This window comes from Nerophis ophidion, linkage group LG12, assembly GCF_033978795.1.
Source record: "Nerophis ophidion isolate RoL-2023_Sa linkage group LG12, RoL_Noph_v1.0, whole genome shotgun sequence".
Taxonomy (NCBI): domain Eukaryota; kingdom Metazoa; phylum Chordata; class Actinopteri; order Syngnathiformes; family Syngnathidae; genus Nerophis; species Nerophis ophidion.
In genome coordinates, this window is record NC_084622.1 from 1,546,822 (window position 1) to 1,562,552 (window position 15,731).

The following is a 15,731-nucleotide window of genomic DNA, read 5'->3' on the forward strand; positions in this document are numbered from 1 at the left end:
CAATTTGTTCAATTAATAATGGAGACTATAAAAGAAGAATGCTGTTGGTGGAAAGCGGTGGATTGCAGCTGCTTTTAGCAACCAAAACACAGCCGGTGTTTCTTTGTTTGTTGGTAAGCTTTAGCAAACATTTTTCTCTACCTCATGTCAACCAGCAAGTTTTTGGATGAGAAAATTGTGATATTAGGTCGGCTCTTAATCGGAGCGTCCTCCTGCAGCAGCTGTCATTTTGGCTCCTCCATTGGCTTGAGTCACTGGCGGTCACTGCACCCCTCCGACTTTCAGGTATGACTTTATAATCTCACTAAAAAAACTAGTAACACAATAAGCAGATAAGGGATCTTCCAGAATTATCCTAGTAAATGTGTCTAATAACATCTGAATCGCTCCCATTGCGCCGCCTTTTTTTTCTTTTTCTAGTGCTTCACTCTAACTTTCCTCATCCACGAATCTTTCACCCTCGCTGAAATTAATGGGGAAATCGTCGCTTTCTCGGTCCGAATCGCTCTCGCTGCTGGTGGCCATGATTGTAAACAATGTTCAGATGTGAGGAGCTCCACAACCCGTGACGTCACGCCCACATTGTCTGCTAATTCCGGTACAGGCAAGGCTTTTTTATCAGCACCAAAAGTTGCAAACTTTATCGCCGTTCTCTACTAAATCCTTCCAGCAAAAATATGGCAATATGGCAAAATGATGAAGTATGACACATAGAATGGACCTGCTATCCCCGTTTAAATAAGAACATCTCATTTCAGTAGGCCTTTAATACAATCATCGATAAACACGAGAGGATTCTGTTTGGCAAGGGACGGCTGTCAACCTTATTTACAAAACAAATAGGAGGTAAAACTACTCAGTGGCCTAGAGATCAGTAGGTTGGCAGTTCAAACCCCGGCCAAGTCACACCAAAGACTGTAAAAATGGGAGCCAATACCTCCCTGCTTGGCACTTAGCATCAATGGCTGGAATTGGGTGTTAAATCACAATTAAATGATCCCCGGGCGCGGCCAACGCTGCTGCCCACTGCTCCCCTCGCCTCCCAGGCGGTGAACAAGGGTGATGGATCAAATGCAGAGGACAAATTTCACCACACCTAGTGTGTGTGTGTGACAGTCATTGCTACTTTAACTTTTAACTTAATAAAAGAAAATCTGCGCAGTCTCACCACAACTTTGTCCTTGATGCTGTGGTCGTGGATGACAGCATCTTGGATGTTGGTGCTGGAAGCAGGGACGCCATCACTGATTTGTGGTCCTTGTTTCTTCCCTTGGGCCATGCTGTGTGTGAGGAAGTTTAATTTGGCCGCAACAGAACCCATGCTCTCCTTGATCTTCCTGTCCCATGAACACAGTGGATTAATACAATGTAGTATTCGGGAGCATTTTGGAATGAATGTGGTGACATTTTAAGATTCTTCCACATTGTGTGCTGTGTGAACAATATATATTTAATATACAAAAAAAAAAAGGAAGGAATTAAAACAACTTTAGGAATAAAAATGCCAGCGTTTCCTCACATCATTGTTCAATTTGCATCACTAGCTATGACGCATTTGCAAAAAGTGAGTAAAAAAAACATGAAAAACCAGACATTTTAGAACAACAAACATTTCTTCTGTCCCTAATCAAGAAAAGAGAGGATCTAGTTGGGTCTAATTTTTTGCTAAATGTAACAAGTCATCTGTGATGTCTTCTTATGCTCTGGCAGACTAGGTGCGTTATTCCAAAAAGGAGCAGGAACAAGCTAAGTTTATTTAATAATTTACATTTCTCTATATATATTACTGATCACTGTTCCTACCACACCTTTTACATAATGACACTTGCAATATTTAGTTTGCTTGCATTGTCATTTAAAGATTGTTCTGTGTTTAAGTGTCACCTCTATGATTAAAGAGGCACACATAGAGAATAAAAATGGAGAACAAAAATGTCTTGGAAAAATATGAACAAGTTAAATGTTAGTTTTAAGCAAACTGGACCAGGCACATTTCTTATTACGCTTTTTATATGGAGCTAAATTAGAGACAAATGTATTTTGAAACTGTAAAATCAAGTTTTAAATGTAGAGTTTTGAAAAATACATCTTTGTGTTGAAACTGATAATAAATGCACACATCTTATTTTCAGGTTATATATAATTATAATTCTCTCTGGTAATTCTCTTGAATAATTGATTTATTTTCATTTTGTTGAAATAATTTATGGAATGGATGAAAAGCAAATAACTCAAACAAAGTAAAAATTTGATCCAGTTAAAAAAAACAACCAAAAAACTCAAAGTGTTTACAAAGTACAATTACGCAGAATTCTGATTCACGTCTTTAACTTCAGCGAAGAAATTAGACCATTTTATACACAACTTTTAAACTATTTTTTCATGAGAGCTTTATTGATGGATTATTTATTTATTGAATGTTTTTTATAGATTGATTACAGTAAATTGAACAAACAAATGGAAAAGGGGTGAGATTAAATAAACTTCTTTCTGCTCATAAAAACATGAAAATATGTAATGATGAGAGTGCGGAAATACGACCACATCACACCACTTCTCAAATCCCTTCGCTGGCTTCCTGTCCCACTCAGGATTGAGTTCAAAGTCTCCCTACAAACCCACCAGTGCCTCCATGGAAATGCCCCCCTCTACCTCATAGAACTGCTCACCCCCAAATCCTCCACACGACACCTGCGCTCCGGACAGGCTAACCTCCTCCAACCTCTGAGGACAAAGCTACCAACAATGGCTTTCTTCCAGTCTGTGGAACGCTCTCCCTGACCACCTGAGGGCACTACAGACTGTGGATGCTTTTAAAAAAGGCTTAAAAACCCTTCTTTTTAAAAAAGCTTTTTTTTTAATATATGCGTGCTAGTTGTAGTTTTTATTTATTTTTATTATCTTTTTATTTATTTTTTTGATACACTGTAGCACTTTGAGTTTGTTTGCCCAATGTAAAGTGCTTTTTACAAATAAAATCTATTATTATTATTATGTACCACATTGTAACCATAACCATTTTTCACATTCATATATTTTAATATTTGAGCTTGTTTTTTTTTCACATTAAAATAGTTTTCTTTACAGTTTCTATTTTTTTTACAGTTTTATATATCTTTCTTTTTTAGATTCGAAAAATATTTTCTTCCTAGTTTCTGATTGTTGGCCCAAATTTAGCATAGTCAGCTTGTTCTGAACTGCTGGGGGAATGGGATTGTGACGCACAGTTTAGCAAAAAGGATGTGGGGGTCTGGTCCACTATTATGTTACCTTAAGGGAATGTAATCTGAAGCTATTTATTTATTTGTTAGGTTTTATTTATAAAACCAAGACAGGCACAAAATGAATACAAAATAACTGAGACTTCTAAACAGTGACATGTTACTAGTTTTATCTCCTTAATGTGCCCTGTCTCGCCTCATGTCCTTTATCCTCTGACGTTCTTATGTCTCACCAGTATTCAATTAAATTAAAGTCAATCTGCATGGTCAACATATTTCCCATTATTTCATTTATTTTCGTCATTTTTGCCCCACTTACTGTTACTTGTTCTCACATATTCTCCACACTTGTCTGCGATCACCAGGAAACACAGTGTCTGAGCCAACTGATACTGCACTCCTGTTTTTATTTATTTGGGGAGCTGGGAGATAATCAGGGGACTCAGGTAAATACGAATAAGAAACTACACCAGGGGTCTTCAAACCTTTCCAAGCCAACCGCCCAAACTGATGGAGAGACCCTATACTTGTGTATCTTGTATGAAATTGTGTTTTAAATCAAAGTATGTTGTTAACCTGCAGTTTCTGAAGTGAAGGGTAGGTGGGCGTATATCTTCAGCTTGTGTACTTTTGTCGTGCTAAAAAACAATCCTTTTTTCTAGAGATGTCCGATAATGGCTTTTTTGCCGATGTTACGATATTGTACAACTCTTACTTACCGAATCCGATATCAACCGATATATGCAGTCGTGGAATTAACACATCATTATGCCTCATTTTGTTGTGATGCCCCGCTGGATGCATTAAACAATGTAACAAGGTTTTCCAAAATAAATCAACTCAAGTTATGGAAAAAAATGCCAACATGGCACTGCCAGATTTATTATTGAAGTCACAAAGTGCAACATTTTTTTTAACATGCCTCAAAACAGCAGCTTGGAATTTGGGACATGCTCATCCTGAGAGAGCATTAAGACTTTAAAATGGGCGGGCTTGGGGGGGGCGAGGTTAAGGTGGGTTGTGTATATTGTAGCGTCCCGGAAGAGTTAGTGCTGCAAGGGGTTCTGTGTATTTGTTCTGTTGTGTTTATGTTGTGTTACGGTGCGGATGTTCTCCCGAAATGTGTTTGTCATTCTTGTTTGGTTCACAGTGTGGCGCATATTTGTAACAGTGTTAAAGTTGTTTATACGGCCACCCTCAGTGTGACCTGCATGGCTGTTGACCAAGTATGGTTTACATTCACTTGTGTGTGTGGAAAGCCGTAGATATTATGTGATTGGGCCGGCACGCAAAGACAGTGCCTTTAAGGTTTATTGGCGCTCTGTACTTCTCCCTGCGTCCGTGTACTAATCCGTACAGCGGACTTTTAAAGTCATACATTTTACTTTTTGAAACCGAGACCGATAATTTCCGATATTACATATTAGGCATTAAAATGTGTTAATTCAACGACTGTATATGTCGGTATCAGTTGATATCGGAATCGGTAATTAAGAGCTGGAAAATATCGGGATATCAGCCGATAATATCGGCATTTATCGGCCGATAATATTGGTAATTAAGAGTTGGACAATATCCGCATTTATCGGCAGATTATATCGGCAGTCCGATATTATCGGACATCTCTACTTGTTTCCGATCCAAACGCATAAATTGCTTAAAAGTGCTCCTGTGTGTCGCTAAATGTGTGCATTGCTGACGGAAAAATATCTTCTGCCAACATGTGTCTGTTGTGTTGATTTAAAGACATTTTAATTTATGGAAAATAGAAAAAATGTTCCAAAAAAGGTTTCAATCAAACAATCCACGACGCGCTGTTAAAAACCTTTGAACCACGTTACAAAACGAACCAAGCATTGCTTGAACTTTTATGACAGCAAATTTTAGAACATTTGATGCATTCAAAGGCAGCTTCATAAAGTGGGAAACATCAGCTAAATACTATTTTTTATATTATTATTTTTCCAATCAATTCATTGTGAATTGATTGGAAAAATAATAAGAGGTTGGGGACCTCTGGTCTAGCCTTATTAAAGTGAGGAATTGTCTTAGTTCCTACGTTCCCTGAAGGCAACGTGATCTCGCTCTTTCATGATTCCACTCTCCTCTTAGTTGATGGCACACGCTCCATGTGAAATTTAAGCCAAAATTCTGAACCCAAAGAAAAAATAAATATTTAGTGAAACTTAAAAAAACAAATAGAAAATCTTAAACAGAATCTCAAATAATAAATATGAGAAATTAAAGTGAAGAATTTATTCAAAATAATTACCAGAGTAAATCATAATTATTCTACCTGAACATTTTTTTCTGCACTTATTTTTATTTTGTATACACTGAGGTATTTTATTTTCTAAATCCACCATTGAAATGACATTTTTTAGTTTTAAAGTATATGTTTTCATGTACAAAACTTTTGACCCTAATTTTGCTCCATACCTCTCTATTTTGTTCTTAAAGTTGAAAAAAAACTCCCTGCGTTTGTGGATTAAGGGAAGTAACGTGCGTGTGCGTGTTTTAATGCGTTCAATTACTTTGTAAAGTAGGACGTGGCTTCCAGGTCCGTGTTGTTAGGTCTGAGGTTGTTCTGGACATAATGCAGGTCATTAGTATCCTTCAGTTCTGCCATTCCTGCACTGATCATCTGCAGACAACACACAGGTTTTATTAACTTCTTGTTTTGATCATCGCTTGTAAGTTGGCTGTATTAATGTTATCAGTACTGTTGTGGGAAAAAATATTTTTTGGTTAAATAGAGAATCCTTGAAACGATGACAAAAACCAGCTGATGTATTAGTGCAGTATATTTCGTTTTGGTTAATAATAGGTTTGTGTTTTTCATACCTCCTATTCTTAACTGTTTGGAATTTCACTTGATCGAGCATTTTTTTAACATTCCATACCAAAAGTGCCGTATTTTTCGGATTATAAGGCACACTGTCCATGAGCGGGTCTATTCAGGATTATTTTTATATAAAGGGGTCATATTATGATTTTTTTCTAAATTTAAAACACTATTTTGTGGTCTACATAACATGTAACGGTGGTTCTTTGGTCAAAATGTTGCATAGATGATGTTTTACAGATCATCTTCAAGCCGCTTTCTGACAGTCGCTTCAGGATGTGCCGTTTTGTGGGCGGTCTTATTTACGTGACTCACCTCCGACAGCGTCTTCTCCCCGTCATTTTTGGTGTAGCGTGCAAGGACGGGAGTGGAAGAAGAGGAGCTAACTGTTTTAATGACATTCAGACTTTACTTCAATCAATAACGGAGCAGCATCCCCTAATCCGTGGCTCACTAGTGCAACAACAACGCCAGAAATGTGTCCCGTGAAAAAACGTCTGACCGGAACTCTCTAATAACTAAAGTTCCTTGGATGAATAATGTAAACTCACTACACCGGTATGTTTTAGCGCTTTCATGGCGAGTTTACTGACAGATACAAGTATGAACTTTACACTACTTTATATTAGAAATGACAACAGCGGAGAATAAATGCCACATAAGATGGTAGAAAAAAGAAGACGCTTTCGACTACGGGTCATCACAGCCTACAATGGCGGATGTGCGCACATTTTCAGGACTTACGCAGATCCCCAATACACATCAGCAGGTAACAGAAGGTAAGAAAAGTTGCATAATATTGCGAAACAAAACGCCAAGTAACATGTCTGCTAAGAGGTGCCATTTTACAGTCCTTATACACACACCATAATAAAACTTGTATGCTTAATGTGCCAACAATCAAGCGGTGTGGCTTCATATCTTACCGAAGTCGTACTAAAACATTTTGACAGATTTTTAAACGCCGTGTGTAATGTTCTATAGTCTCAATGGAACATTTAACGTTTTGATGTTGCTTACTGGCGTTATTTTGCAGTCTACACGTATCTCTTATGTGTGACTGCCATCTACTGGTCACACTTATCATTACACCATGTACCAAATATAACTGTTTTGAGGTCAGAATTATGCCGTACATTAGGCGCACTGTCGATTTATGAGAAAATGAAAGGATTTTAAAGGCCTACTGAAATGAGATGTTCTTATTTAAACGGGGATAGCAGGTCCATTCTATGTGTCATACTTGATCATTTCGCCATATTGCCATATTTTTGCTGAAAGGATTTAGTAGAGAACATCCACGATAAAGTTCGCAACTTTTGGTCGCTAATAAAAAAGCCTTGCCTGTACCGGAAGTAGCAGACGATGTGCGCGTGACGTCACTGGTTGTAGGCCTCCTCACATCTGAACATTGTTTACAATCATGGCCACCAGCAGCGAGGGCGATTCGGAACGAGAAAGCGACGATTCCCCCATTAATTTGAGCGAGGATGAAAGATTCGTGGATAAGGCAAGCGATAGTGAAGGACTATAAAAAAAAAAGGACTAGAGGGCAGTGGGAGCAATTCAGATAGGTAAGATGCTGTGAGAGGCGCCGTGGCAGCCGTGGGGGTGGCAAGACCACTCGGCAAGGCCCAACCGCAACAAGGGATAGAGCCATACCGCTATGAACCCGGCGCTGACGGTGACGGTCAGGAGGACGCTGCTGATATTGATGCTGGAGTAGCACACGACATAGAACGCCTTCAGAATACAGAATGGTAAAATGTTCTTTATTTTTCGAAATGATCGCTGCATAATACAATGTACTTTGTGTGCGTGGTCCAATCCAACTGTTTTCGCTTGACCGCTCTGTTCCATAGTAAAGCTTCACCGTCATCTTTCGGGAATGTAAACAATGAAACACCGGCTGTGTTTATTTTGCTAGAGGCGGCCGCAATACACCGCTTCCCACATACAGCTTTCTTCTTTGACGTCTCCAGTGTTCATTGAACAAATTGCAAAATATTAACCAACACAGATGTCCAGAATACTGTGGAATTATGCGATGAAATCAGACGACTTAAAAGCTGGGCACGATGCCGGAACAAAAAGTCCTCCACAATCCGTGACGTCACGCGCACACGTCATCATACCGAGAAGTTTTCAGCAGTATTTTTCAGCGCGAAATTTTAAATTGCACTTTAGTAAGTTAAACCTAGTATTGGCATGTGTTGCAATGTTAAGATTTCATCATTGATATATAAACTATCTTGATATATAAACTATCAGACTGTGTGGTTGCTAGTAGTGGCTTTCAGTAGGCCTTTGAGTGCGCTTTATAATCCGAAAAATACAGTAAGTATTATCCGGGCTAATTTTGCATCGGGTCAATATCGGAATCAGCCAACACTTGCCACATGATGAAAAATCAAAGGCTTTCAGGGGCCATTTTGCCATTTACATGTCAGTAAAGTCTTGAAGGTGATGAAAATATCATTAGTATGACGCCCTCGCGGCCCAGTCCCCAGTTTGAAGTGTCGATGTTTCGATTGGCTTTACCAGCTCCAGCAGACTGAGTACGAGGGCAGATCGCCGTCTGACGATGTTGTAAGCCTCACAACAGAGTTCCACAAAGCGATGCAAGCGCTGAGGCTTCTGGCCGCCGCCTGTGATGAAGTGCTGCATCTCCGACGTGAAGATGAACGGTGATCGGTCCCTAACAGTGTGGCAACATAAAGAAGGTAAGCGTGGTTTCATACAAACACAGCATTTGACTCTGAATCAGAGTTCTGACGTGCCTTTTAAAGTTTGCAATCTTCTGCGCGTTGCCCATGATCTTGCCAAAGTCTATGTGGAACATGTGCCCGCTGTGCTTCAACATGATGTTGTCGTTGTGGCGGTCGCAGATCCCCAGGATGAAGGTGGCCACGCACCAACCTGCGCATGAGTGGATGAAGTTCATCACAGCCTGAAAACATGTGACAAGCAAACAGGAGCGCAGGTTAATGATCGGTTCTGGGGGTCAACACATAATTGATTGATCTAGGACACAGGTGTCAAAGTCAAGGCCCGAGGGCCAGATGTGGCCTGCCACTTCATTTTGTTTGGCCCTCGAAAGCCCGGAAATAATATGTATCAATAAAGTACTGTAACTTTTCTTACTCAAAGTATTCTTTCTTTCATTTTTTGGGGAAAAAAATATATATGTTATGTGTAATTATGCAAAAATATATTATCAAACATTCAAACCATCCATCCATCCATTTTTCTACCGCGTGTCCTGTTCGGTGTCGCTGGAGCCTATCTCAGCTGCATTTGCGCGAAAGGCGGGGTACACCCTGGACAAGTCGCCACCTCATCGCAGAACATTCAAACCATTTTTTAAATAGAAATACATTCTAAAAATAATGATTTCAAAGCAAGTTATCCATCAAACTCTGCAAAGTAAAAGTGGCAATAGAATTCATAGTAAAATTGTGAAATTGACTGTAGTTTTTACAGCATTTTTCTCTAAATGAAAAAAACATCCATCCATCCATTTTCTACCGCTTATTCCCTTTGGGGTCGCTGGAGCCTATCTCAGCTACAATCAAACAGTACTTTTTTTTTAAACTGTAATAAATAAATAAATAAATTGTGGTGCCGTTTTGGCATTTACAGTAATACACCAAAAAATCTAGTTGATGATTGGCAGTAAAAACAAAAAAAAACAAATAGAAACTGGCAGCTAAGGTGCCAAAATTTTACTGTAAAATTGCAGTTTTATTTAGTTAAAAAAAAGTACATTTTACAGTAAAACTCAGGCATCTTAATTGCCTTTTTTAAACCATAAAAACAGCAGTATTGTTTTTTCCATAATAATATATACAATTTTTTTTTGTTGAAATTATTGCAATTTACCATATATTTTTTTTACATATTAGTTAAGAAAAACATCTACTAATAAAATGCATTTAAAAAATTGTGTAATAATAGTATAGAAGTGGCCCTCTGGGGCCAAACATAACTGCGATGTGGCCCTCGGTGAAAACCACTTTGAAAAAGTAAATTTTACAGTAAAACTCAGGCATCTTAATTGCCTTTTTTAAACCATAAAAACAGCAGTATTGTTTTTTCCATAATAATATATACAATTTTTTTTTGTTGAAATTATTGCAATTTACCATATTATTTTTTTTCATATAGATAAGAAAAACATCTACTAATAAAATGCATTTAAAAAATTGTGTAATAATAGTATAGAAGTGGCCCTCTGGGGCCAAACATAACTGCGATGTGGCCCTCGGTGAAAACCACTTTGACACCTCTAATCTAGGATCTGTGCTCACCTTCTCATAGTCCTCCTTTGTTTTGTTCCACATGTGGAACCACTTTTCCAGCGTGTCATGTCGAAGGGTTCCGCCCAGACCCCACTCCTGCTGAATCTTGCCCAGCGTCACAGCCTCGGGAACCACTTCTATAAGGCCTGCCAGTTATAAAACATCAACATGGAACATACTGTACACACGAGCCACACAGATTTATAGCTATCATCTCACATAGTTGCTAGCATTTACTCAACGGCAGAGAGTACCAGACACCTACAGATAAACTTCATCCCTGTGCAACCTTAAGATTGACTGTACACACCTCCTCTTTGGATCCAAAAAGGGCTACTGTTTGTAGCAATATCAATTTTCTTTGAATTTCAACACTTGAAATCTTTTAAAAACGTCTGATCTATCTATTAATATAATGTTAAAGTTAAAAAAATTAAAGTACCAATGATTGTCACACACATACTAGTTGTGGCGAAATTATTTTCTGCATTTGACCCATCACCCTTTTGTTTCAGTCGACAAAAACAAGATTATTTTTAAAGTTAAAGTACAAATGATTGTGGTGCAATTTGTTCTCTGCATTCAACCCATCCCCTTGTTCACCCTCTGGGAGGTGAGGAGAGCAGTAAGCAGCCGTAGTAGCCGCGCCCGGGAATCATTTTTGGAGATTTAACCCCCAAATCGAAGCCTTGATGCTGAGTGCCAAGCATGGAGGTAATGGCTCCCATTTTTATAGTCTTTGGTATGACTCAGCCGGGGTTTGAACTCACAACCTACCCATCTTAGGGCGGACACTCTAACCATTTGTTGTTACTGTTTCTTATGTTTTTTGTTTTTTTTATGTTTACAGACTTTTGGTTGAGAAAAAAATGTGGTTTTATAATTGGAAAATGCAAAATATGCAGTACTCCAAAAATAAGTTGCAGAGTGCAATATTTGTGGTTGGGTAATTACAGCTTTGAATAGGTGATTTCGATCCAGTAGACAAGTAGACAAAAACAAGATTATTTTTAAAGTGCGTAATGAGATAGAACAACAGCGAAAGCAGGCCAAACTTGGTTGAGTTCATTGAGCTCACACAAGTCTTTCATAAATATCTGCCATGTTACATATGATCATTTTTACTGAATTTCAGCGGTTTAATGGAAGTTTAACTCAATTACGCTCATCAAAGCTCTGAGAGTTACGCTCACGGTTCTCTGGCGTCATTTGGTGTATTTACACCAAAACAATGTTTCTTGTTTTCTAAACGACAAGAATGAGGTTAATTAGATTTTCATGGGAAAACCGTCGTTTTTATCATTTGATACCTAGAAGGATTAGCACTGTAAACAGGAAGTACGCTGGAGACCGTTTGAGAAATAAAAAGTTGTTATATTGTTACACATTGATGTTCCTGTTTTGTCTTCACAAGAAAAACACTACTACATGTGGATTAGACAGGTGATTTGCCAGCATTTGAGCGTAACTCAGAAACAAAATAGACAGTCAAAAATGACACTGATTAGCCAAAATAGGCAGGGAAGTTGCGGGCATTGGATTTCGACGTCGCAAATTCCCGGAAGGACTGGCTAAGGAAAATCTTAGCTTCACTGTACAATCTCAGTAAAACTAAAATAATGTTATTTGGTAACAGTAGAAAGGAAAGTCAAACACAAACACAAATAGACAGAGTAGACATTGGAAGGGTAAAAGAAAACACATTTTTGGGTGTAATAATAGATGAAAAAATTAGCTGGAAACCTAATTTAAAAACATATACACATAAAGTAGCAAGAAACACAACAATAATACATAGAGCAAAAATATGTTCTAGACCAAAAATCACTTCATATTCTTTACTACTTGCTAGTGTTACAATGGCTGAGTTATTATGTAGAAATATGGGGAAACAACTACAAATGTGTGCTTCATTCATTAACGGTTACAAAAAAAAAACGCATAATGTTGGATATAGAGATCATACAAACCCTTAATTTATTAAATCACAATTATTGAAATTCAATGATTTGGTGCATTTGCAAATAGCTAAAATGATGTACAAAGCAAAGTATAACTTGCTACCCAAGAACGTACAACAATTCTTCTCAACAAAAGAGAAATATAACCTTAGAGGAAAATCTAATTTCAAACATTTGTACACGCGTACAACACTTAAAACATTTAGCATATCAGTATGTGGAATTAAATTATGGAACTGATTAAGCAAAGAAATTAAACAAAGCAGCAATATGATCCAGTTTAAGAGACTGTTCAAACTACAAATGTTCACAAAGTACAAAGCAGAACAATTATGACGATCATCTTAAATCTTTTTTTTTCTTTTGAAATAAAGATTATTTATGTTTTTAATATATGTTTACTTACCATGGTATATTAGTTATTTATTATTTATTAATCCACTGTTCGGTTACAGATAACAAGGAAATGGGAGGAAATTGCTACGATATAAAAAGGGGTAGGATTAAATAAGCTCTGCTTCTTCTTACTCCTTTTTGGACGCGCTGTAATGAAACAACTGGAAATATGTGTTGCATTACATTGTCTCGCATGCATGTTCTACATAAACTGAAACTGAACAGAACATAAAGTTTGAAAAAACCTTCTCATTCAATGCTATTTCTTTATTTTCATGACTATTTACATTGTAGATTGTCACATCAAAACTATGAATGAACACATGTGGAGTTATGTACTTAACATAAAAAAGGTGAAATAACTGAAAAAAAATTTTATATTCTAGTTGCTTCAAAATAGCCACCCTTTGCTCTGATTACTGCTTTGCACACTCTTGGCATTCTCTCCATGAGCTTCAAGATAGTCACCTGAAATGTTTTTTACATCACAGGTGTGCTTGAAGCTCATGGAGAGAATGCCAAGACTGTGCAAAGCAGTAATCAGAGCAAAGGGTGGCTATTTTGAAGAAACTACAATATAAAACATATTTTTTCGTTAAGTACTAGGGCTGCGAATCTTTGGGTGTCCCACGATTCGATTCAATATCGATTCTTGGGTCACGATTTGATTCAAAATCGATTTTTTTTTTCAATTCAACACGATTCTCGATTCAAAAACGATTTTTTTCCCGATTCAAAAGGATTGTGTATTCATTCAATACATAGATTTCAGCAGGATCTACCCCAGTCTGCTGACATGCTAGCAGAGTAGTAGATTTTTGTAAAAATCTTTTATAGTCGTAAAGGACAATGTTTGATCAACTGATTGCAATAATGTAAATTTTCTTTAACTATTAAATGAACCAAAAATATGACTTATTTTATCTTTGTGAAAACATTGGACACAGTGTGTTGTCAAGCTTATGAGATGCGATGCAAGTGTAAGCCACTGTGACACTATTGTTCTTTTTTATTATTTTTATAAATGTCTAATGATAATGTCAATGAGGGATTTTTAATCACTGCTATGCTGAAATTATAACTAATATTGATACTGTTGTTGATAATATTCACTACTTTTGGTTTGTTCTGTGTGGTGTTTGTGTCTCCTCTCAATTGCTCTGTTTATTGCAGTTCTGAGTGTTGCTGGCTCAGCTTTGCTTTTGGAATTGGATTGCATTGTTATGGTATTGCTGTGTAGTGGTTTTTTGGATTGATAAAAAAAAAATTAAAAAAAATCTATTTTTTAAAAATGAGAATCGATTCTGAATCGCACAACGTGAGAATCGCGATTCATATTTGAATCGAGTTTTTCCCACACCCCTATTAAGTACATAAATGTGTTCATTCATAGTTTGGATGCCTCCAGTGACAATCAACAATGTAAATAGTCATGAAAATAAAGAAAAGGTATTGAATGAGAAGGTGTGTCCAAACCTTCAGTCTGTACTGTATGCCACACCTGCTGTGTTGTCAGAGTGTTCTGCGGTAAAGACGTTTGCCATGAGACATCAAGGGGGTCTATTCGAGGTAAGGTGTTTATTTATTCAAGTTGGATGGCATGTGCTGGAAATAATCTGGGCGTCACTATTTGATGAAATAAGCCAGACACAAATAAATGAAGGTATACCTTGAGACTGGCCAGTCGAGAGACACCCATAGGTGACCATTCGCAAATCCAGCCCTTCTTGGAGCCACAGCTTGTCCATCATCCTGACCATCTGAAGGACCAACATGTCCTGGCGTACGCTATCACCGGTCTGCAAGGCACATTGGTGCTCATCAACTCAAGAGTTCACGACTAAAGTGGTGCTTTATTACCAACCTTGCAGATTAGACTATAATTCTTGGCCAGCGGGTCAGTACAGATAAAGGATAGTCCCAGGGGAGCAGTATTGGAGTTGTAGAACTTGCAGGCCTAAAAGTATAAAACACATATAAAGACATCCTCAGAGCTGGATGGTTTTGATGTTTGTCATATTTACGTCCAGGTCCACTCCTTTGACACGGACGGCAACATTCAAAGGTAGACAGCAGCTTCTCCCATCGCTGAAGAACTTCTCAATCTTCCCCTTTTCCTTCTTCAAAACAGTCTGCAATCCAACCAACATGCATAATAAAACATTTGCCTTGCAGCTCAGGCCGAGCTACTGACTTGAGGGAAAGTTTTTCAGAGACCTTTCGCCTTGACTTCTCCGCAGTGCGAACATTCTCCGCGACCTGCACAACCACCGACAGCAGACGGGCTTCCTGATCAAGCTCGTTCCTCAAGACTGGACCACAGCAGTAGCGCAGGGCCGCCTGCACCTTTCTGTACCAGCTCTGGTAGTACTCATCTGTGCAGGCATCCTCCAGCAGCCTGACCACCACAAAAAGACAACACTGAGTAGAATTTGCAGCCGTAATTCCTTTCCGGCTTTACAATGTGAAACTGTAAACGTGATATTGAAGTGAACTATATTTATAAAGCGTTTTTTCTCTAGTGACTCAAAGTAGGGCTGGGCGATATATCAATATACACGATATATCGCAGGCTTGTCTCTGTGCGACATATAAAATGACTATTTCGTATTTTTCGAATATACGTTCTCACGCAGTTGCTTTTAACTGCGGGCATTACACTACAGGCTCTTCTCACTCCATCTTGTGTCTCCTTCTCACAGACAAGCAGGCGCACAAACTTACACACGTCACATACGATCACGTCATACCTCACATACGTATACGCCCTCGCCCAGCAGAGAGGTAGCAGACTGGGTAACGTTAGCTGTGGTGCTAACGTATCCGTGCGAGTGGTAATACGAGAGAAAGAAGGTGCGGATCTGGAAACAAATGAAGGAAGACTTAATTCCCAATAAAAACAGCAGCGGGTGATTCGGCTTCAAGTGGGAATATGTCCAACAGACATCCGTAATTTGTCAAGTGTGGGGCAAAAGCGTTGCTATAAAAAGTAGCATTACTGCTAAAA

At 38.3% G+C, this 15,731-nt stretch overlaps 1 protein-coding gene across 6 annotated transcripts in view; it reads right to left on the bottom strand.

Annotated features, from left to right (window-relative positions):
- The window catches only part of LOC133562872 (phosphatidylinositol 3-kinase C2 domain-containing subunit gamma-like), a 74,098-nt gene that overhangs the window by 15,655 nt on the left and 42,712 nt on the right, over nucleotides 1-15,731 (bottom strand). For 5 of the 6 annotated variants that reach the window (XM_061916680.1, XM_061916678.1, XM_061916679.1 and 2 more), the window contains exons 19-27: nucleotides 14,942-15,122; nucleotides 14,749-14,856; nucleotides 14,589-14,681; nucleotides 14,394-14,523; nucleotides 10,377-10,513; nucleotides 8,847-9,016; nucleotides 8,608-8,764; nucleotides 5,756-5,865; nucleotides 1,169-1,337 (exon numbers count right to left, since the gene is read on the bottom strand). In XM_061916680.1, coding sequence (XP_061772664.1) covers nucleotides 1,169-1,337; nucleotides 5,756-5,865; nucleotides 8,608-8,764; nucleotides 8,847-9,016; nucleotides 10,377-10,513; nucleotides 14,394-14,523; nucleotides 14,589-14,681; nucleotides 14,749-14,856; nucleotides 14,942-15,122 — 1,255 coding nt within the window. The remainder of the gene's footprint in view (nucleotides 1-1,168; nucleotides 1,338-5,755; nucleotides 5,866-8,607; nucleotides 8,765-8,846; nucleotides 9,017-10,376; nucleotides 10,514-14,393; nucleotides 14,524-14,588; nucleotides 14,682-14,748; nucleotides 14,857-14,941; nucleotides 15,123-15,731) is intronic. The other variant, XR_009808922.1, reaches the window with a different exon arrangement.